Raw genomic sequence first — 22,196 nt, forward strand, 5'->3', positions numbered from 1 at the left:
GCTGAAACCTTCCCTCAGGAAGTGCCAGGGCTTTCCAGCCAGGAACTGGATGCTGACTGCTGAGATACAGAGCATGTGGCTATAGAAATGTCTCAGCAGGTGGGAGTGGAGGGCAAAGGGCTTTTTTCACATTTCTTCCAAACACATTCAGTTGAAAAAGTTAAGACAAGCAGAAGGGCAAGAGCCTTCTGGAAGCCCTAACAGATCCCTTGTGGAGCTCTAGCTGACACACTAGTCCTCTAAAGGGATGCAGAGCTCCCACATGCTGTAGAGGGAAGAATTGTTCTTGGTGCAGTAAGATAGGATTCAGGAGAAGCCCTCTCAGGGCCATCAGCAGAAGCTGTGAGAAGGGGAAGACCCGTGGTCACTCCTTGCTTGTGACAGCTAAAGCTGACTGTCCTCTCCTGCTCAGCTTGTGTCATTGCTGGAGCAAAGGTGCATCTTGGGACCTTCTTCAAATGGCTTGAATACCTGCATCTGTTTGAGCTCCTTCAGAAAACCTGGCTGGTTACCTTCCTGTTTTGTCATTTGCTGCTTTCTATAACCCCATTTTACTGACACATCTTTTCAATACAAAGTCTGCAATACCTACACTGCAAAGAAGAGTTTTCGCTCACGAACCTCCTAACAGGCCATGAGGATCTCCCCCAACAAAAAAAAACAACCACCAACCAAAAAAAGTAGTGATGTTTGGGCTTTTTTTTGCTATAGCAGTTTTTTTGGTAAGTCACTTCAACCTCCTAATTCTCCCACCTCTCAGCCTTCCAGCTTCTGGTGTACTCGAAAGAGGCCTCACTCACACCTTTCAGCAAGCTGTCCCTCAAACTCTTTGCAGGCCGCCTCACTGCGCTTCTCTGTTTAGCCTGCCACAGCTTTGGACTCTTTTCTGTTGCTCTTACTTGGTCACAACTTCAGCCTTCTTCCAGCATGAGCAAGACTTTGTGTGGAACCCAAGGACCACTGAAGGAAGAAACCAAGCAGAAGTAAGCCCTTGAAAACAGGCCAGTCACGAGAACTGATAACCACCAAAGCAGCCTGGGACTGGGAAAGAGCTGGTTTCTTAAATGCACTTCCCTTTGGCTTTACTGGTGAGAAATTACACATTCCTTCTCAACACGGAATACTAAACCAATTTAACAGTACAATCTTGGGGTTAAGCAAAAACAAAAAACACACAACCAACAAACCAGAAGGACACTAAGGAGAATTTTCCACGTAGGAGGTCTTCACTCTTCAGCTAACCTCCAGAAACCGGTTTGGTCTCCAAAAAACATGATTTTAAAATACAGCACAATGTCTGCAGCGTGCCTTCCACCCTGCAAGCTCCTATGAAAGCACTGCTTCTCCAGGCAAGAAAAACAGTGGTGCCTGAAGCCTTCAGGAGCCATCCTGCAAGGTTCCCCCCAGGAATCCTGCTTTAACAACTCATGCATTCAGAAGAGCACCAACAGCTGCAACAGATTTAACTCCTGGCCCATAGCAAAAGAAATGAGAAAATCCATGACACTCAGCTATAGAAACGGCTCATTCCCAGGCATGGGGAAGCATTTATTCAACCAAAGAGCACCAACACTTCCATGGAAACTGAAACTGTTTCCACATATGCGCCATCTCAGGGAACTTTCAAGTGCAGATAAGCAATGTGATACAAAGTATTTTATAGTCAACTCACAGATCTGCCCCCTGGACTGCATTTATTTAGGGGGTTTTAACTTTAAAAAGATGTTTTTTAGAAAATACTGCAAGAGAAGTATCTAGAGTAAAGGGCATCACCTCTCATCTTTAAGTATTCCCCTTCATGAAAAAACTGCTTCATCATTACGGAACTTGTTCCATTCTTTTTTTCGATTTTGGAGAAATTAGTCTTAGGGGTCTGGCTTTTGTTGTTCTTCACAGCAGGAAGCACCAAACCTGACTGACAGCAGGAGTAGTCCATGTGTTGAAAATTTAGATAAATGTGTTGGTAAGAATTTCTTCCTGCTGCTGGTGGTGTAGGGTTCCAATGCCAACTGCTGGGGCTGGTAAAGGAGGTCTGCTCACAAGACGGAGCTGAAATTTGAGTCAGGAGGAAATGATTAATGAAGCAACAGCATAGGTTTGCATCTTGAGGTCCCCTGATGCCATGGGGGTATCTACTGTCACATACTGGTCAGTCCCAGCTGAAGTAATGCAGGAAGTTATCCTCCATCTCCCAGAGACCGTGGCTCCAGGAACATTATAGTGCACGATCTGCCAGAGCAAACAGCAGCTTTGGATTCTCCTCCTGCTCACTTCAAGTATGTTGTTTCCTACCTGGGATCTTTCCTCATCCTGTCTACCTTAACTAAACACAGGGTAGAAGAAAGCTCCAGTCCTGCTCATTACTGCTAAATGGTGCTATAAAGAGCATAAGTAGCTTAAATTAGAACACTTACTTGGTTTAGGCATCAGGATTAGTTTTTTTGGGTAAGCACCAAAGAATTCTGCATTCAAGGAGAACTTCAAACTTCATTTTAAAGACTAAAACACCATGGGGACCATCTTACCTTAACCCCCAGCTGCTTTTCAAACCGTGGTGACACAAAGGACCATGGACCCATGTTCTGTGGTTCTTCCTGACTCCAGATGAAGACTAAAGGAAGGACAAGGGTACATTAAAATGCATATATTTATCTTCTCAGCAGCCCAAGAAAAACAGTTTTTTCTTTGTAGCACCTCTACCTTTTTTGTCTTGGCACTATCTTTGAAATGAAGGCTTGCCAGATTGAATTCCCTTGCAGGTCACAGCTTGCTGAAGTCAAACCAGAAGTATATCCACTATTAGGGTATACTGTGAGTATATTCTGCTTGTCTACTGCCATTTTCAAAAGCTACTTAAAGGTTCACTGTAATTTTTAGTAGTGCTTTATGGAAACTATCAATAGCAGAGAGACAAGTTCTTTTAGCACAAGTGGTAAAAATTTGTATTATTCCACCCCAGAAACACTAGATGTGCTGGAGGAAGAACAAAGAGCAAAAAGCCACTAGAACTCTTCATCCTAAAAGACAGGCAACAGATTTAGTTCAGTACTTCAAAAAGTGTAGAAACACAAAGGTAAAAATCTGGCTGACCTTTTGCATGGCTGTATTTGCTCAGCTCTTGCTGTAGAGCTTCCAGGGGGAAAGGACACAGTTCTTCAAGTCTCAGAATAGCTGTGTTGTGCTGTTTCTCTCCTAGTGTCTCTCTTTGCTTCACCAAAGCATAGTAATGCTTACCAGAACAGAGCACCACCTGGGTAACACTGAAGAAAAGTAAGAATTTTTTCAAAGTTTAGTGTGTTACAGAAACTCTATGCAGGACAGTTTCACACTTTCAGCTAACAGCCAAACTTTGAAGACAAGTTTATGAAGCTAAACTGCTAGCCTAGAACATCTTTTCTCTTCTTTGTTTTCTCTCCCACTCACCTCCAACAGGTGGCAAACTAACCTTTGGGCACTGTATACCACAGCCCAGAGGTCTGGTTTCTTCAGTAATCCTGGGAAAGCTACCTTACAGTGGGATTCATCTTGCTTAACTTTAAATATCTAAAAATTAAACAACTAGTCAAAGCTAGTCATCTATGTGCTCTCCGTAGAGAATAAACAAGAGAGAGAGAGAAGCACTTCCAGACAACAATCCTCTCCCACACCAATGAGGAACTGACTGCCAGGAACTGACTGCCGGAGATAAAGAATACCCTCCAGCAATCTGAGAGGTCTCAGCTCCCTAACCTCACCCTTTGTGCCTCACCATCCCACTTAAAAAAAAAACCCAAGATGCTAAGATACTTCCAGCCTTTGAGTGTGGGTGAGGATGCAAACATCAGCAACGCTGTCAGACTCGGGTACTACTGGGACAAGGACCAGATAAGAAGCTTAGGAAGGCAAAAAATGAAGCCTAGAATTGCACATTGTGAAGAGGATTCACTATGATACATAAAGGGAGGAAAATATACCCACACAATTTATTATTGCCATAACTTCATCAGCTCAAGTGTTCCAACACCAGAACAAAAATTCTGCATCTCTTCTGGGCCACTCACTAAGACAGACACTGAGTGGGCTGGAGCACATCTGAAGACAGGCAGCAGGGCTGGGGAAGGGGCTGGAGCAAAAGTCCTACAAGGAGCGAGGAGTGGCTGAGGGAACTGTGGGTGTTTAGCCAGGAGAGGGGGGGCTCAGAGGGCACCTGATCGCTCCCTACAGCTGCCTGAAAGGAGGCTGTAGCAACGTGGGGGTCGGTCTCTTTTCCCAAGTAACAAGCAACAGGACAAGAGGAAACAGCCTCACGTTGCACAGGGGAGGTTTAGATTGGGCATGAGGGGAAATTCCTTCACCAAAAGGGCTGTCAAGCATTAGAACAGGCTGCCTGGTGGGGGTGGCGTCTCCATCCCTAGAGGTGTTTAAAAGACGTGTAGATGCAGTGCTAAGGGACATGGTTTAACGGTGGGCTTGGCAGTGATGGGTTAATGGTTGGATCTGATGATCTTAAAGGTCTTTTCCAACCTAAACAAATCTATGATTCTATGACTCACATAATGGCTGCTCCCAGTGACTGTTAGCTAATGGGCCCGGCACAGAACAGCACCTGTCTGACTAACTGTAATCACAGCCTCCCTGTAGGGCAAAGGCTGAAAGCCTGAACACTTTACTATTATGCAGATATGGTAACTCCCAAAAAGTAAGCAGAAGAAAAGGAGAGAAACAAGTAAACTAAGTCACCCACCATAAAACACATTTTCCCCCCCAAAGTCACCTCTTTCACACCACCTCAAGCTCAAGCTGTTAGGTAGGAGAAAGGGACAGGACATCCTTCCTGAGCCTTTCCTCTAAGAAAGTAGAGCTACCTTTTAGGATCTACTGAGTGGTCACCAATGACAGGCTTGAATGTTGTCCTTGGGCCCATTTCTTCAAAACTTGATACAGCAGCCTACACGGGGGAGAGTTGGAAGTTACCAAATCTTGCTGCATTTTCCCTGAGGCCAGAGTTTGGGAGAAGATATCCAGGCAGGGTTTTGATAAGCACAAAAGATACAGGCTTTCCTCTCCCTCCTATTCCCATTCCCACTCCCACCGACAAAAAGTGGGATAAGATTCCCAATAACACCACCAGACCTAGAATCAACCCTACTTCTAGCTCGCCTCCACCCAGCTTTAATTCTCAACCTATCCAGCTCCAAACAGAGAAAACTTCATCAATTTGACCCCAAAACAGAGACAGAGAACAGAGGAAGAACAAAGAGAAAGGGGAAGAGAACACAGAAGAGAAGAAGAGGAGGGGTAAGAAAAGAAACAGGAAGATAAAGTTTTCAGCTTACAGGGAGCCTGAGTAACACTTTGGGAGAAGCAACAATGAGAGGTTTCCTGAAGTTTCGGACCATTTGCCGCCGGAGTAAATGGAAATACTGTGCTGGGGTAGTGGGATGCACAACTGACATGTTGACCTGGTCCCCATCAACTCCCTCTTCTGAGCTGTCACACATCTGTATAAGGGGAACACAGTAATACCTTGTCAAGAAGCCAGCAGTAAACCAACTATGCAAGAGAGAATCTAGACACACATGGGACACTGACTAGTGTAAGAACAGAAAAGCAAATAACCCAATTCAGACATTGACTGCAAGGGAAGAACAATGTCAGAGAAGAAATGGCTTTAGCATTGAACTGGTAGGATTGTATCTGAACTGCCCCCTTCTAGCAAAGTGAAACCAGGGCATGACAGTTTTTATAACAGCAGAGAGGTCATGACTTCACCAGAGTGGCAGCATGCCTCCAAATACACTGTAAACACCTCCTTAAGCCTCATTACTCAGATGAAAAGGCTTTCATTTACTTACTGGAGTCACAGGGGCATAACAGTCATTGTTTGGGTTGTTTTGGGTGTTTGTTTTTTTTTTTAAATGTGCCACATAGTTAGTAACTGGTATTTAATAGTGTCCAGTATTTTGTTTGTACGATCTGTGGCTAGTGGACAGATCTGCGAGTGGTTTGCTCAAGAGGGTGGCTGCCTGTTTCTGATGCAAACCCCCAAAATACTTTCTATACAAAGTGCTCATTAGAGGTCTGCTATTTGCAATTCAGCAGTTCCTCTTGCTACTGGACTTGTTCTGTGGCGCAGTGCCACGGCTGAGGAGCAGCAATCCAAAAAAAAGACAGCAGGCAGTACTGAAGCATGTCCCACTAGGGCTGTGTGCAGTAGGCACAGGGCCCCTGCAAGCACTACGCAAATCTCATGTTAGGAAATTCCAGGTTATCACACACCTACTTGGGCAGGTAACAGAGATGCAACAGTAACAGCAAGCACTTATTACAAGGTTCAATCACAGTCTTGCATCAAAGCTGTTGTGGCAGCATTTAAACCAGAACTGCTTCCTCACCACTTCCAGACCTACACCTTCTAATCACAGTATGGTTTCTTTCTCCACTTTCAGCCCAGCCTGTTGTTATCTCATCATGGTGGTATGATCTTGGCATGCCTCCAGCTTCTGCTGTCACTAGCAGGAACACCAGCAATGGGGCACTTTGCAGCAAGACTCCCAGAGCACTGACCACCAGTGTTGCGATGGGAGATCTGTGAGTCTGAAAGGTGTGGCTGGGTACCTGTAAGAACCGTTCCATTCGGCAGGACGAGTGCTCAGGGCCTGCACCATCATAGCCGTGGGGAAGAAGAATTACTATCCCACTCTGCAGAAGCCATTTAGCCTCACCTAAAAACACACAATGAGGAGGAAGGAAAGAAATATTTCCACAGAACATAAAGCCACAAAACACTTACTACTTCGTACAAACACTCGGGAAAATAAAATAGCTAATTTCCACATCATTGTATACAAGCCTGAAACATGCTGCTGACATTTTGCCATGAGATTCACAACAGTGAAACTGCACACATAAGATGATCTGAAGTTTCTGAAATTATCAATGTAACTTTGGGCTTCCAGAAGACTTAAGTGTCCATGTGGAACACGTGATAAGGTGAAGATTTTAAAATGTAGTCTAAAACATCACCACAGCAAGAATCCTTTTAATGGAATTGCCTTCCTGACTTTGAGGTGTCCTCTAACTCTCCAGTAAGAAAACCCCTAACCATAATTCACTGTGTATTTCCTGCATACCTTGTCATTTAGTTCTCTGCAGGTGTGACCCAGGCAGCATACTGTGAGCTAGGCCTAGCTAGCACAGCACTGCTAGCCACAGGCTGCTTCCCCTGGGCTCTGTCAAACCTCCTGCACTATTTAAAGGGATTACAGTCAAATCCAGAAGGTGTTCATCCCAGCCTCAAATGCATGTTGAAGACAGGTGGGTTAAGAGGGCCTCTGAATTTCATCTATGATTACAGAGGGAGTGCTGAGACCTAAGAGAGGCTAGATGCCAAAACACTGGATGTTTACATATAGTGAATTTCACTCCAGAAATCCATCCCAGCATTTTTTCAAGCATGTTCCAGCTCAGAGAGGTCTTTTATCTGAGCACTCAGAAAGTATGCTAGAGTGAAACTTAGAGGGTAGTTGTCAAGCCTTGTTGTGGGGTTATTTGTCTGTTTTAAATCACTATTTTCCTTTTGTATTGCTTCAGGACTTTTTCAGACGCCTCAAAAAGAAAAGGTACAGCCTAAAAAGCTATCAACTACGTATACACACAGTAAAATAAACTGGGGAGGGGGCCAGGAAGAAACACTATTGATATAACGAACTGTCTTTTGGAATTACTGTCTTCTGCCAAGGGTGGGGTGTCTTTCATTTTAGATGTCTTGTCTTCAGGGAAAAGCTGCACAGAAGTCAGGACCACATAGGCAAGCTCACAAGACTTCTTAAGAAAATAGAATTGTTTTCTCAGCACATTGCCCTTTTACTTTAAAGATGAAGGATTTTCTAGTGTTTAGTATAAATGATTGATTTCTAAATATATTAGTTCCTTGTACACTCACCTCCAGAGATGAAAGTGTCAAATATTATCTGGGCTCCATTAAAGAAGTCTCCAAATTGAGCTTCCCATATTGGCAGTAACTTAGGGCTCTCAATACTCATTCCATATTCAAAACCAAGCACAGCTTCTTCAGACAAGGGACTGTTACTCACCTAACAAAAGGAAATTGTTGGGAGGGGTGGGTGAGGAAGAAGATGACCCAGGGTTAAAAACCTTTGGAACCAGGCACATCAGTGCTAGGCACACTGAGGACATGCACTCCTAAAGGCAGTCGATGGTCACCTGTTTTTTTTGCTTTTGAATGAAAACAGCGGGGGGAAAAGAATCTTATCTCTCAGGGAAAAGCAAAACCCCTTGTTAAATTTGTTAATTTTTATGTCTCTGTATCTGACATTTGCCAGAATATACAGGCTACATACATATGCCTCAGCAGCTTTAAAATATGCATTCTGTTTCAGCACAACTTCATGAAGGTTGTCTTGTGGACCGCAGGACCTACCTCTAAGAAACCTTTCTGGTCTGGGGACATATGATTCAGAGGAATGTAGGTATCATCTGTCTCTTGGCAAACCAACATTGCATGTCGTTGGCTAAAGGTTCCTCTGCCAACATCTTGTCCACTTAATCGGATATTAAACCCTTGCCAAGCAATAAACAAAACAGTGGATTAGCAAGTCATGTAAAAAGAAAACATGCAGGACAACACCACGCTACTTTAAAATACTATTTCTCTTGTTATGCCTCTTCTTGGATTTTCCCTTACCAGCAACATCAAATCTGAGATGGAATTCTTAACCACCAGCAGTTCCAACTCACAAGCACAGAGATGCTCAGACATTTCTCTTTTCTCCTCTCTGCTGCCAAGAATTACTTTATGCTTCAATTTACTGAAGCAAACTGCAAAAAAAAGTGCATTCTGTATCATATGTAAATGGAGATATAAGTTCAGGCTAGAGAGGAGGAGAAAGAAATAGTATCATGAAACACACTCTACAAGGATTTGGGAGGCCCCGCTGATGTCAGCTGCACTGTTCATGTCCTTAGCTCCACGCACAAATGTTTTTTGGGAGTGGGAGGGAGCAACAATTCTTTGAAGACATTTAGTACTTGATCTATAAATATCAGCGACACACAAGATTCATATCTACCTTCTTGTAGTACCATGCAAATGCAAATTGTCAAATTTATACATCGTATCAATCTTCAGACTTAGAAACACCAAAGAATTCTAAGGTTATACTTCCTTGACATCAAAGCCAAAATATTTTGTCTGCTCTCTAGTTGCCTCTTACCTTGGCTCAGCAGAGAACCAAATGCTAAAGTTTCAGCTGTTGCCCAGTCCAGCTTTTTTCCTTCCTCCATTTTTTGAACTCTTGACTAAAATAAACAAGGAAAAGTTATCATTTTGTCTTTTTCCATCTTTTTCAGCAGTATGAGAAGCTGGAGGAAAAAACCTCCACCATTATAGAGAGAAATGCTATATTCCTGCCACCAGCTTAGGTTGGTTTGGAATACACACAGTCTTACTTCAGCACATCCTGAAGAAGGTTTCCCTGAGAACCACAGAACCACGGATTACCCACATGTTTACCTACCAGTCAACGAACTGTGATCTGACAAATTAGATCTTAAGTCTGAAAATATTAAAAATCTTAGCACAGCACAGAGCATACTCTTGACAAACTTTTGGTTTGTCTGGTTAGCAGTGACGGAAGATACCAGGCTTAAGTATTTCAGTCACCAGAACTCTCCCCTGTTCTGGCCTGCAGAACTGCAGACAAATGATCTTACCCAGGTGTGGTGTTCTTGCCTTGGGCTGGGAAGACAAGAACACCAGTCTTCTGAAATATTCAGCTCATGGCCTCTCTATGGCTGCCAACCAGACACTCACATGTGGTCATAATTCATCAAAGGGAAACATTCACAAACCCAAACTAATCCAACTATTGCACACAAACTTACAAGCTATCAAAAACTGACTGATAAACTTGGCCACATGCATATGCTTATGTTTATACATATAAAACATTAACATTCACTGCCAGCTTTGGAAAGTGCACACACTATTACAAGCTCCCGATTCATTCTCTCAAAGTATTCATTAAAATCATAAAGTATATAAATGATAGTAATTTATCATAATAGTTTGTATTATTTCTAAGAATAAACAACTATTTTCTATAAGCTTTTTTCTTCATTGCAAGGAAATATTGTTGAAGTAACAAAATTAAGTATATGGTCAGATTTGGGGAAGATGACATGCCTTTCTTCAAAACTGGAGGAAAAATTACGATCTCAGGCTCAAAAAAGAGCACGAGCTTGTTTTTTCCTAGATAATACTATGCTGTTCTCTAACTGGCAGCCTTGCTGTCTTTAGTTTTCCCTGTAACAGGTCACATCTTTGATCCATGAGACTAGAAGCATCACTATGCTCTACTGACCTGTGCATAGGTCTTCAGAAGATGGCTGTGCATCTGGAGTTCTTCAGGCACCTCTACAGACTTGACTCCAATAAACTGCAGAAGTGGTATAGGCATACCCGTGTCCCAAGTGGTGATTTTAGCTGAAGGCTCAACAAAGCCTTTCCAGTGAGCCTGCAGGTTGGTAGGAGGTGGACTATACAAAGTCATGTTGGCAAGATGATCATTCAGTTTAGAATAGTATGTTGTCTTTATCTCAGATACTTCAACCTCAGTCATGAGTCCAGCAGCTATTAGGTGCTCTGCATACGTATCTGGGATACTCTTACGGGATCTGTCAGGGAGGGAATCAAACCCCATAGATATTAAGCCTGAAAAGTGTCACTGCAGAACAAGGAAATACCACCTTAGTACCATCAGGTACCATGGAAAACTAAAATAAACGACGTCCTGGTGCGTTACGCTCATTTGCATCAAGTTTGCTTTTCTGGCATTTCCAGAAATATAACAATTCTTTTGGATATGTGCTTTACAGTCCTTCGTTTTTTTAAAAAGTGCCTATAATTGGCAGTTACAGGTAAAAGCAAGTAAAAAAACCCCTCCCAGTTAGGCTGAGTCTGTGCTATCATGCATATTCAAACAAATTTACAGTATTAGCTGAGAACAAATTTACAGATTTCAGTATTAGCTGAGAATCAAGCCATCCATTCCATAAATGTTCCACCTAAAATACAAGAATTCATTGGCTAGTACATTTTTATGTGTATTTTTCTTTGGGGATAAAGATGGAATCTGAATACATTTAAATGCTTATAAAGATGAGCCCCCATTTGGAACCAGAAGGACCGGGCAAAGAAGAGACAACCACCCTACTGGCTTCCTGCTTATTCTCCCACATTATCTATGCTGCCCTCTGACACACAGAAGACAACTTTGCCTTCTGATTACTAGCAATCATGAATTTGAAATCCAAGGGCTACGCGCAAGATTGTTCTCCAAGAAGCATCAAGCCGCATGTTCAAGAACCAATTCTAGTGGTTACCTTCATTAACACTGTCAGACTCACACCTTAGTCAAGGGCTGCTGACAGTGTAGCTACACTAATAAAGACTTGTCGGTATAGCAGAGGATCATTATACAGATAATTCTACTATGCTAGCAGGCAATACCGAGTTGGTGTAGACATTCTGGGTTCCCCCATCAGGTGGTGTTACCCTTACCTGATGATTTTGTACATGCTGGGGTTGGTGAAGAATGGCTCATCAAGTTCATTGTGGCCCCACTGCCTGTAGCACAGCAAGTCTACTATCACGTCCCTGCGAAACTGGCGTTGGTACTCGACAGCCAGTCGTGTGGCACGCACAACTTCTTCAGGATCATCCCCATTCACATGGATAACTGCACATCCAACGATTTTACCTGCCCAGGAATTCAAAACAGCAACAGCAATCACACCCAACGCCTTCCAAAGAAAGCAGACACACACCTATTCTGCTGAAAGCCACAGACAATTCATGTGAAGTGTATTTAACAAAACAAATCTACAGAAGATGCTCTTTGTGATGAGAGCTGGGGTAAGGAGTAGTCGTCTTCCCCGAGAGAAAGTGCAATTAGCCCAACCTGTTGTATTTGTGACACTTTGAGCACAAGTTCTTTACCAGCACTAAATTCCCAAAGGACTTTGTATTTATACACAGTTCCTGCATCTTATTAATCTCCATGGAAGTCTATGGGGAATGGGAGAGAACTATTTGATTGCTTCTCTTTCAAAGAAAACATGATTTTTGTTTCCTTCTTATCCTAAGCTATCACTACTATGAATTCATCCAGGCCAGAAACAATCTTTTCCCTTGTGAGCAGTTGTTCTATTCACTCGTCCTCCAGGCAGGGAAGTCTCTCGTTACAGAAAATGCTGCAAAAGTCAAACATCTTGACACCCTCTCCTGTGTGACAATTTGGCTGCAAATCTTCACAGCAACAAAGTGCTCCTCTTATACTTCATCTGCCCAAATTCTGGGAAATTAAGAACCTTCAGCCATTCCTGACCCACATCAAGTTTCCCTCCCTAGCAAAATCCCGAACCTTAAATAGGTAACACTCCCCTCCTCACTGACCAGGTAAGAAGAAAAGAAAACTAAGGAAGGAGGAAGAAAAAGAAACAACATAAAATACCCAACCTCACAACACAAAAGCAGCCCAGGGAAAACGTAGTCATAACATATACTATCTATCTTATCAGATTTAGTGAATTTACCTGTTCACAGTTTGATGAAACCGTAAGACAAACACTTGATGTATTTTTATACCAGTGTATTTTTAATTACAAGAGACATACACAAAGGAACTAACTACTACGTCTCTGATCCTGCTGATCATAATACATCTGTTTATCACTAAGAAAGACCAATTCAAAACAAAAGACTTCTACTTTAAGCTTAGAAATGCAGTGAGCCTCGTCTTTCAATTGAAGGCTCAACAAGCTCACCTGACAACAAACATCACAGAAAAACGCAGGAATAACTGACTTATAAATCTTGGTCATGAAACACACTAGAATGATTTTGATTAAATTTAACAAGATACATTTAAAATACATCTATTATACACTCCGTCACAATACATTTTTAAAAGCTGTCAATGACATGGCAAAAATGAGTTATATATAAAGACTTCACAGTAATTTTGCAAATATTTTATAACACCCTGTAAAAATGTGACAAGATTTCCCTTAATATTTAGTCTTTGCCAAAAAGCAGATGAGGGGGACATATTTTTAGCATCTTGAATTTTTGCTAGTAGGAGATAATTTTAATTTCTACTTTATCATGAAAATGGAGATATATTAATCTAACTCCCTGGAGCTGATAGGCACTTGCTATAAAAAGCCCATAGCAGAGCGTATATTCACACTGGAGTAAAAAAAACTGTCCAACAGAACAGGCAATCTTCCTTCTGATTCAACTGTACATACCAATATCACTACAATACAGAGATGATCTTCCTCGCTCTGGAGGAGTGGTGTAGCCCAGCTGGTTATTAACAATCAAATGGATGCTTCCACCAACTCTGAAATGTGGTAGATTAGAGAGGGTCAGTGTTTCAGGAACAATCCCCTGCCCAGAGAAAGCAGCATCTCCATGAACCTATATTAGGGAAGAAGATTGAAAAGTCTCGTTAGAAAGCAATGGAGGAAGAGCAAAATCAAAACTATAACTCATTAAGCAAGACATTTTAAACTGAGTAGGTAGAACAGACACATTTTCAGTAGAATCCACTTCTTAACCCCTTTCAGACTGCCTTCGTGATTTATACAGTCTTATCACTAACACAAGGTCATAGCAGCCAACATCCGTACATGACTGCCTGATGTAATACTACCTGAAACTGACCTGTAATCTCTTTAAATTGACTCACCAGTGTGCAAGTGACCACAAGCATCAGGACTATAGAAAACTGCAGCAGTCAGTAGCAAGTCCTTGAACAAAAGGAAGCCAGTCACCATGGCATTCGCTACATGCTTTGCTGAGAGTTAAATGACAGTGAACTGGAACTTATACCTACTCCCACCTTACCAAGTAGAGACAAGAACAGACACAACAGGAGAAAAAAAAAAAAGTAGAAAAGGAACTAATGGAAGCATTCCAAAGCAACTAAAAGCTTTCAGTAGGAAGTTCTTGATTACATTTCAAAATTGTAAATAAATGTTGCAAGCAAAAAGCAAAAGTTTCGAAGGGGAGGGGAGACTACTGTAATTCCCAACCCAGGTTTCCAAAAGGCGAGAGATACTAGAATGAGCATCATCTGGCATTTCAGTGGTTTGAAACTAGAGGTAGTTCTCCATTGATCAATACGATCACAGCTTCCTCAAAATGCAGACTTGATGCTTTGCAGATCAAAGCCACTATGCAGACTGATGTGATTTCTTACTGAAAGCAGATGACAGTTCTATTTTCTAGTTATGGGATAGTGTTTTCAAGCCTTAAGAGACTTTTGGAGGTGCAAGGACACCTGGAAGAGAATAGAGGGGCAATTACCCAGCGAAATGGCAGCACTGGGTTTTATGCAGCTCTAATACAGAGACTTTTTTTAAAAGGCACCACAGAAAAACAAAGTTAACTACTGCAACAGAAACAACACAGCATCTCCACTCTCTTACCACGCTACACTTGTTCCTGAAGTGTTGTGTTTTCACTTTTCCCTTCTGGTTTCTTCTGCTGCCTAAGAAGGCTATGTATCTCAGTGATACCATTTGAGTGAAGACCCTAGAGTATCTTAAAGAACTTTATGGCCTTCAGTACATCCCAAAGCATTAAAGCCTACAGACATTGTGACTATCCAGCTACACAAAACTCATCATATGCAACTCAAATCCCAGAGGATTCAATTCCTGTGGTGCAGGCACAACTCCTTCTAGCTGAAAGCTGGAAACAATTTTTGCTAGCACATATTTTTTTCTGGGCAGCATTACCCAAGAAGATAAAAGCAAGGTCACTATCAAGTTTAATTCAAACAGTGACCCTGACAGTGGAACATCAAATGTGAAATTTATTTCAGAGAGACCTTATTCTTAGATTTCAGTTCAAATCATAAACACCAGTAACTGCCTGAACTCCACAAAGTGGAGTTAAGATATGTGAGAAGGTGAAAAATAAGCTGCTTTTCAGCGGAGGTAGGCAATTAAACATTGCAGAAGTGTCCATGGTAGTTAACCATGCAAAGCCGCGTAGTTTTCATATACTCCAGGCCCCATAAAGTTCTAGAAAATAAGATCTTCACACCTTGGACAACAACGCTCACCACTGACACTGGCACCTTAGCTCATCTTTACTCTTTCTACCCTCAAGCTCTGGCACTTAGGCTGGTGGAATAAAAGAACAAATGCCAGAGTAAACCTCAATTCAGAGTTTCCACGCATATTTCTGGAGAGAAAGCAGCAATGAAAACAGAAAGCCCAAAGAGAAATCTCCAAACCAAGATTCTGAAAGAGGAGCTGCCTGCTTCCAAACTAGCTGAATGAGAGCAGTTAACTATCACAACTGGAAAAATTTGCTGCTTTTTTTTTTTTTTAAATGTAATTCTTGGACCTCTTAAAAACACAATCACAAGTACTGATAACAAAGAGGCGGCTAGCTCAATGTTGTTCTTCTCTACTATGCAACCCTCCTTACCACTTACCCCTTCCAAAAATAAAACATTTTTCTTGCATAGGGAAGGTCCATTTATTCTGAAGAATCTTTGTTTAAAGAGTGGTAGTCTCATTACTACATGGTGAAGATCTAACATTACAAGATCGACAGAATCTAATAAACAATAATATCTTATCAAACTAACTGACATAACTGCACTGGAAGATGAGGAGAAGATGCATCAGGCAACAAACTTTTCTCCCAGTACTCACATGCCCCAAAGACTTTTTTTTTTTTTGTAAAAGAAAATACGACCAGTAAGAACCCCAAGGTGCCTCCAGTTCTCTCAGTATTTCATATTCTCCTTTCTGCTTTTTCTCAGTATCCACATCCTTCCAGAAGGAAGCAAAAGATTTATTTAACTGAAATACATTTGCACTTCCACCTGTAACTTCCTCCACGTTTATTATACTTCACAGGAGAACAGTTCTGCCTCAACTTGTTTTTACTGCCAGCTCAACTCACTCATATTTCTAAGTTGAATATAATACAAGAAAAGAAAATTTATGAAGGAACTATTTAGAACTGCCTCCACAGCTATAAAAGACAGTTCAAGGAGTAAAAATCAATTCCAGAAGACTCTTCAACAGTACCATGATAAAATGACAAAATTCTACATCCTCCTGTATAATTTTGCAACCTTGTTGACAGCTCTTCTCCAAACCCATTTAAATTTAAAGAAGACTAACAGTGGTGACCTAAATGCAAAAGTTGTCTGTGAGGAAAGGCATACATGGCACTCAATGCAGAGTACTATTAAAATAAAAGGAAGGTATCAGAATCAGTCCTTCAGAAATCTTAGAAGTGGAATTGTTTAAATGCCAATATGTCACCTGGAAATCTTCCTTGCCCTCTTTCTCCATAAAGAGGATCCCAGTTCTGGATATTCTACATTAATTCAGGTTTCATTTGATATTTCTATACACGCTACTTCTGTTCACATGCTAGTCCAGGAAGCCTTATAAAGACTAGTTACAAATTGTGAACAAAATACCTGCAGGCAAATAACTTTGTCTCCAGGCTGTGCCGAGCTCTCTGGGGAATAATCTCCATCGAGCAGAGTCTGTTGCCTTCCTCGTGTCTTGCCCACGGCCACTGGATTGATCGCTTCTAAGTGTGAGGGGTTAGGTAGCAAGGTGACATGTACAGGCCTGTGGGAACCGAAGTCGAGATCTACAGAAGATGTCAGGTGGGAGAGAACATCTCCAATGGCTGCTGAATTCTCTGGAAACTCACTCAAACCACGCATCTTACGGAACATGAGCTGCATGGAAATAAATATGGTTAAACTTCCTTTCCGATTCATTGACACAACGAAAGGAAAATATTTACATAACTGTATGCTCTCTTAGTCCTGAAATTGCAAGGATGCTTCTGATAACAGCACATAAACCCCTTCATTAAGAGTTCTTTTAACAGTCTCCTGTGGGTATTTGGCTGAAGTGCTGACAGGAGGGGAAAACACTCACACAGGTAACTTTTTTTATTGCTCCAGCATTTGCAGCATGACAAACTTCTGCGATTTTACTTTAGTGCAAATAAACCAGGCATAGAGCAACTGCCAATCAGAATATAAATCACTCACCTCAGGTGGAAGCTGAAGTAAACCTGTGAGAAGATTAAGTCTTCCACGATGAGGCATTCCAAGAATGATATCTGTCACACCGCTGTACGCGCACATCTTGAACAACTCATGGAAGAAACCCATCATACTCTCTGCTCCTTCACCACCATACCGCTTCACTGTGGCAAACTTTGTGGCTAAGAAGTGGTCAAACTCCTATTAAAACCAGGAGAACTTCAGTATTGAGCTATTTTAAGCAGCAGTCTTCTGTTTGTAAAATTGAAATATAATTTATGTTTGTACCTTTAAGACATAGGAACCTAAGCATACTCCTTAAATTTCTCAGCTCATTCTCCACCCACACAAACTAAGACCAGAAGCTATGATGACTACAATAAATCAGCTGTTATCTCCTCTTAAGCAGAAAAATGTTGAATTGAGGACCAAACTCTCTCCATCCAACATGGAAGGAGGTGCACAAAGAAACAATACCACAGCAATTTACAAATTCCTTGATCATTTAGCTATTTTAGGTGGAAATTAAGGAATGGTGCTTTTTTACAGTATAAACCTTAACTATTCTGAGATGCAAAGTGCTAGAGAAGCACACTGTTTAATTTTGATTACTATTGGACACAGTCCTTAGTGCATAGGTAGAAGAATGCTTGAGAAAAGGAAAATACACACATCTGTATTTACTTCATTTTCTTCTCACTTCATTCCATTCATCTACTCCTAGACAGCTCTCCTAAATGACAAAGTTTTGGAAGCACTGGAAGTGTCTGTAGTGTTTTGCAAATGAAGACTGAAAATAAATCAAGTCTGTAACTGAGAAGGGAAGACTGAGCCACAGCCAAAGATCCGAGCCAACTGCTGAACTCCTTCTAGTTAAGCAACATTTAGTTCTAAGGAATAATGTATACAAAACTAGCCACACCTAGAAGCAGTTTTTCCTGTCAGGGTTAAATTCTACACTCATACAAGCATATTTCTGGTCATACTGAAATCAAGATAGGGTACATCAGGGTCTCAGTTTCAACCTCCTGTGTCACTGTCAAATTCCTCTAACTGCCAAACAGGCAAGAAAAACACAAAATGTGCCATACACTTCTGTTTAGTCATTGGTAAATATCACATTTAACACTCCTTTCACTTGAAAACTGGAAACAGACATTTTTGTGGAACCTGCTCTTCTACCTTTCCATCCTTCTCGATAACGTGGAGAAAAAAGGGGGGAGAAAAAAAAAGCAGATTTTTCACAGTACAGAATTACTGCAATAAATTTTTGCTATACATTTTGCAAGTACATAAATCTTCCATTTCTGTACAGGATGCATGAAACAAAGGTTCCTTTGCTGAAAAGCAACAAATGTACCAGTGCTATATGGCTAACACCTCAGTCCAACTCTCTGGTTGGACTCTTTGCTCTCCCAAAACCTTGAGAGACCTCATACTTAAAAAGCTAGTAAACAGATCAGCATGAGGATGAAGGAAAACGCAGAACAGCTACACCAGAACACACAATTTCACAGAGCTCTGCCCAACCTTGCATTCACATCACTAACATTTAACATAAGCTGTCAGATCATTAGCCTAAGAGAACCTCACTTTTAAAGACTGATTACTCATGGGTTTGTAGGGTCATTGTTTGTGTCTCTGAATGATAAAGAATATAGGTTACAAGAATATACATTACACACCGTGTATGTTCTAATTAATTCTAAAAGCCTTTTGAGTTTGGAACTGCCCGGAAATATTTTCCTAGAAATAATTTCCAAAATAATCAACACAAACCAAAAGGTATTGCTATTTGTTTCGATGATGGCTGCTAAGTAAACTCAGCAACAACCTCTAATGAGATTCCTGCATTTGTATATTGCACTTTTTCAGGCAAAACCTTGTACTTCTTCCTCTTACACCCTGTAAAAGCCTTTCAGGAGAGCGATTGTTCTTTATCTGCATGAGTAATGTCTGGAGCAGTAAAGGGTTCACAACAGACTCCAGAATTCTATTAAAATCCACTAATAATGAACAAGATACCTGAGACTCCAACATCAGTTTGCACAAGTGCTTTTTCTCTTCAGGTGTGAATGCTTCTTGTTTTAGCTCTTCAAACCTTTTAGCAAACCATTCTCTCTCCTCCAAAGTTGAAAGCTGGCTTGTTTCTATGGAAATATGCCCGCAGTATATATGGTTAAGGTAAGCCAACACATCCTCTAAGGAAGCCTCTTCTTTTCCCATGTTCAGAAGCCCTGGTGGGAAATAAATGTTGTTAGCCACTTTGGGGAAGGAGGGAGAAGCACTAAGACCTAAACTGTTGCCTTGCAATTACATTGACATTTTGAGCATACAAATTAACGTCTTGTGTTCCTTTCCTCCATTTAAAAACAAAAGTCAAGAAATTATTTTATAAGTGCACTTCAATGTAATTAATACAAGGGTCTCTTCCTTATTTGTAAGGTGCTCAAAATGCCCTTTGGAAAGGGTTTACTGTGAATGACACAAAGTCACTAGTTTTGTGACTCAGTATAGCACTTGGTATCTTGCGGCTCAGAGAGATGAGCTCTGATCCCAGCTGCATCACAAATAATTAAGCACTTGTTTTGCAGACAAAGAACATAAAGCATGAAGAGCCTCCTTTGTTCAAGGTCACAGCAAGAGTCTAATTGATCCAAGAAAAGACAAGTCTTGACTTCTGCCCCAATGCTCCGACAGCTTCACTACCATGTTAAGTATTATGGTAAATCACAGAATGTTACAGCAACACAGGAAATGAATGTACAATCTCAGTAGCTGTAACAAGTAAAAATTTTCATGATTTCCAAAGATGCTACAAGGTAGCTCCTCATCACATGATTATTTCTGCAACAAACATGTAAGTAGGCTGAAGTTAACAATTTCCCATCCAACAGTTCATTACTGATTTAACCAGCACTCAATATTTAGCTCATCTGCAGAGGCCACAGCCTCTCAGTAAATCACCCGTGAAGAGAATTTGCTGTGATAAGGCTGCAAACTTACCTGTAGTAATGAGAGGCCCTTGAAGAACTTCCGCCAACTCTTGGATTTCAGGTACAATGTTCATAACAGCTTGGCCAGCAAACAATGGGTTTATTTTGGCTGCTTTGTGGCCATGTTCAGCATATGCAGTTATTAAACGAGCAAGAGCATGGTCAACTAAAATCAAAAAGAAAGTAGAACAGCATCACACATGTGTTCACATTTAATCCATTTATAGCACCAACACAGGAGCATTCTGTCCACTGATAATCAAGATTCTGGCTGTAAAGACAGTTTTTCTAAGCAGTTGTTTTCACCTTAACACCCCACAACAGCTCCTATCATCAAACTGCTAAATCTGCTCACCCATCCAATTCTCAAGCAAGTACATTCCAGATTTCCCCCAACAGGCTCTTGTAAACATACGCAAAGCTACTTCACTTGGCTTTGAATCTCTTTACAACACGTACGTCCAACTCAAGATCAGCACACTACAAGTGTGCAAAGTCTTATTTCCTCAGCCAACTCGATCATACCACTTATGCTTCCCTGTTCCTTGCTGGAATGGCAGGATAGGGTCTTAACAACAACTCAGGTTGTATAATTGAAAAAGAACTCAGTAGTGTATCCACAGGAGCCACTAGCCAGCAGCACATGCATGTGCTGAGCTAGGCCAGACACTAAAAATTCGAGTAGGTGAAAATGTTTTTCAGCAGATGTTGCAGGCATTTTGCACTGAGGTAAAAAAAATTATCAACATAAACAAAACTTGACCAGCTGAAAGGTCATGCCCACAACATTGCTGTCATTGAGCACATGCCACAGCCCAGGTTGAAAAACTGTAAAACAATACAATATATTGCAAGCAGAATCTGTTACAAAGTAATGATATGAACCAGTTTATAATGGATAAACAATTGGGGCCAGGCAGGAGGGAGTGGGGGGAGTTACCCTGATAAAGATGGCAATGCTGACACCACTCAGGTCTGAAGACTGATTTTTACAAAACAATGCAATTTCGGAGCCCATTTCACAGTTACTTCTCTGACATGCGTGTTTCCACTGCTGGCACTCTGCTCCAGCTATTATGTTCACACAGCTGGCACATCCAAATCCGGTCCCTTTCTCTAACAGAACACGACCCTAACATCTCCTACAGCACTCTCAGCAAGAAAGCAGTTTGAAAAAAGTAACGTAAAAATATATTAACCCTTTCCTAGCTTAACAAGGAGGCTACTTAGTAATAGGACTTGGTGTCCAGGAGCTACAAGACCGGCTGCGCTCCCGGCTCCTCTGCGACGGGCTTAAATCCTACCAGCGTCTCCCGAGGGCCCCAGAGGGCTCTGTGCTTGAAATTACCTTTCCGCGCTAAAAGTAAGTGCGCTACAAGCATCGCCGTTACTGCTAGAGGAGTGCGTTACCTGTACTTGGCTAGTTCAAGCAGCATAACATAACGAGGGAGAGCGGCAGGCGCCCGGCGCAGGCACTCCTACGAGCGGGGCACACGCCTGAGGCGGCGCCGGCAGCCCTCGGGGATGGGCCGGTGGCTCCCCGGCAGCCAAAGCAAACGGCGCGGCGAGGAGCAGCGCTGCCGCACGGTCCCCGCCGGCCCCGCACGGCCCCCGCCGGCCCCGCACGGCGCTCGTTCAGGCACAAGCAACCGAATACGAAGCGCCTGCGACCGGCGCTTGGCGCCCTCGGACTTTGGGCCCCGCAGCGCTCGCAGGGCCGTCGCCTTCCCTCAGGCGAGCGCGGGGCTGCGGCCGCCGCGGCGGGACCCCAGCCGCCCCCCGAGCCGCGGCGGGACGCGCAGACCCTCCGGCAGCCCCCGCCGCCCTCCGCTCAGCCCGGCGCGGCTCCGGCGAGCAGCGGAGAGGTGCCCGATGCCCGACCTGCTTTGCCGCTCGCCCCGGCGCCGCGCCGCTCCGCCACTCGCCCGCTCACCGCCTGCCGCGGCTTGTAGCCGTAGACGCCCCGCTCGGTGCGGTACCAGCGCCGCAGGCCGCCCCGCCACGGAGCACAGCGAAAGCTCGCCGCCGCCATGGCTGCTGCTGCCGCCCGCCAACCGCCGGCCCCGCCGCCACCACCGCCCCCCAGCCGGGC

At 42.6% G+C, this 22,196-nt stretch overlaps 1 protein-coding gene across 1 annotated transcript; it reads right to left on the reverse strand.

Moving 5' to 3' along the window:
- Positions 1-1,512: 1,512 nt before the first annotated feature.
- Positions 1,513-22,164, reverse strand: DHTKD1 (dehydrogenase E1 and transketolase domain containing 1). The gene is made up of 17 exons (XM_055808243.1): positions 21,986-22,164; positions 20,115-20,270; positions 19,134-19,345; positions 17,115-17,309; positions 16,524-16,793; positions 13,315-13,486; positions 11,564-11,762; positions 10,365-10,677; positions 9,216-9,300; positions 8,423-8,562; positions 7,925-8,075; positions 6,598-6,704; positions 5,316-5,480; positions 4,845-4,927; positions 3,091-3,260; positions 2,526-2,611; positions 1,513-2,049 (listed from the first exon to the last, which is right to left on the reverse strand). The coding sequence occupies exons 1-17, from the start codon at positions 22,134-22,136 to the stop codon at positions 1,948-1,950; spliced, it is 2,757 nt and encodes a 918-aa protein (XP_055664218.1). The 5' UTR covers positions 22,137-22,164; the 3' UTR covers positions 1,513-1,947.
- Positions 22,165-22,196: the final 32 nt, after the last annotated feature.

Source organism: Falco peregrinus, chromosome 6 (assembly GCF_023634155.1).
Source record: "Falco peregrinus isolate bFalPer1 chromosome 6, bFalPer1.pri, whole genome shotgun sequence".
NCBI classification, from domain to species: Eukaryota; Metazoa; Chordata; class Aves; order Falconiformes; family Falconidae; genus Falco; species Falco peregrinus.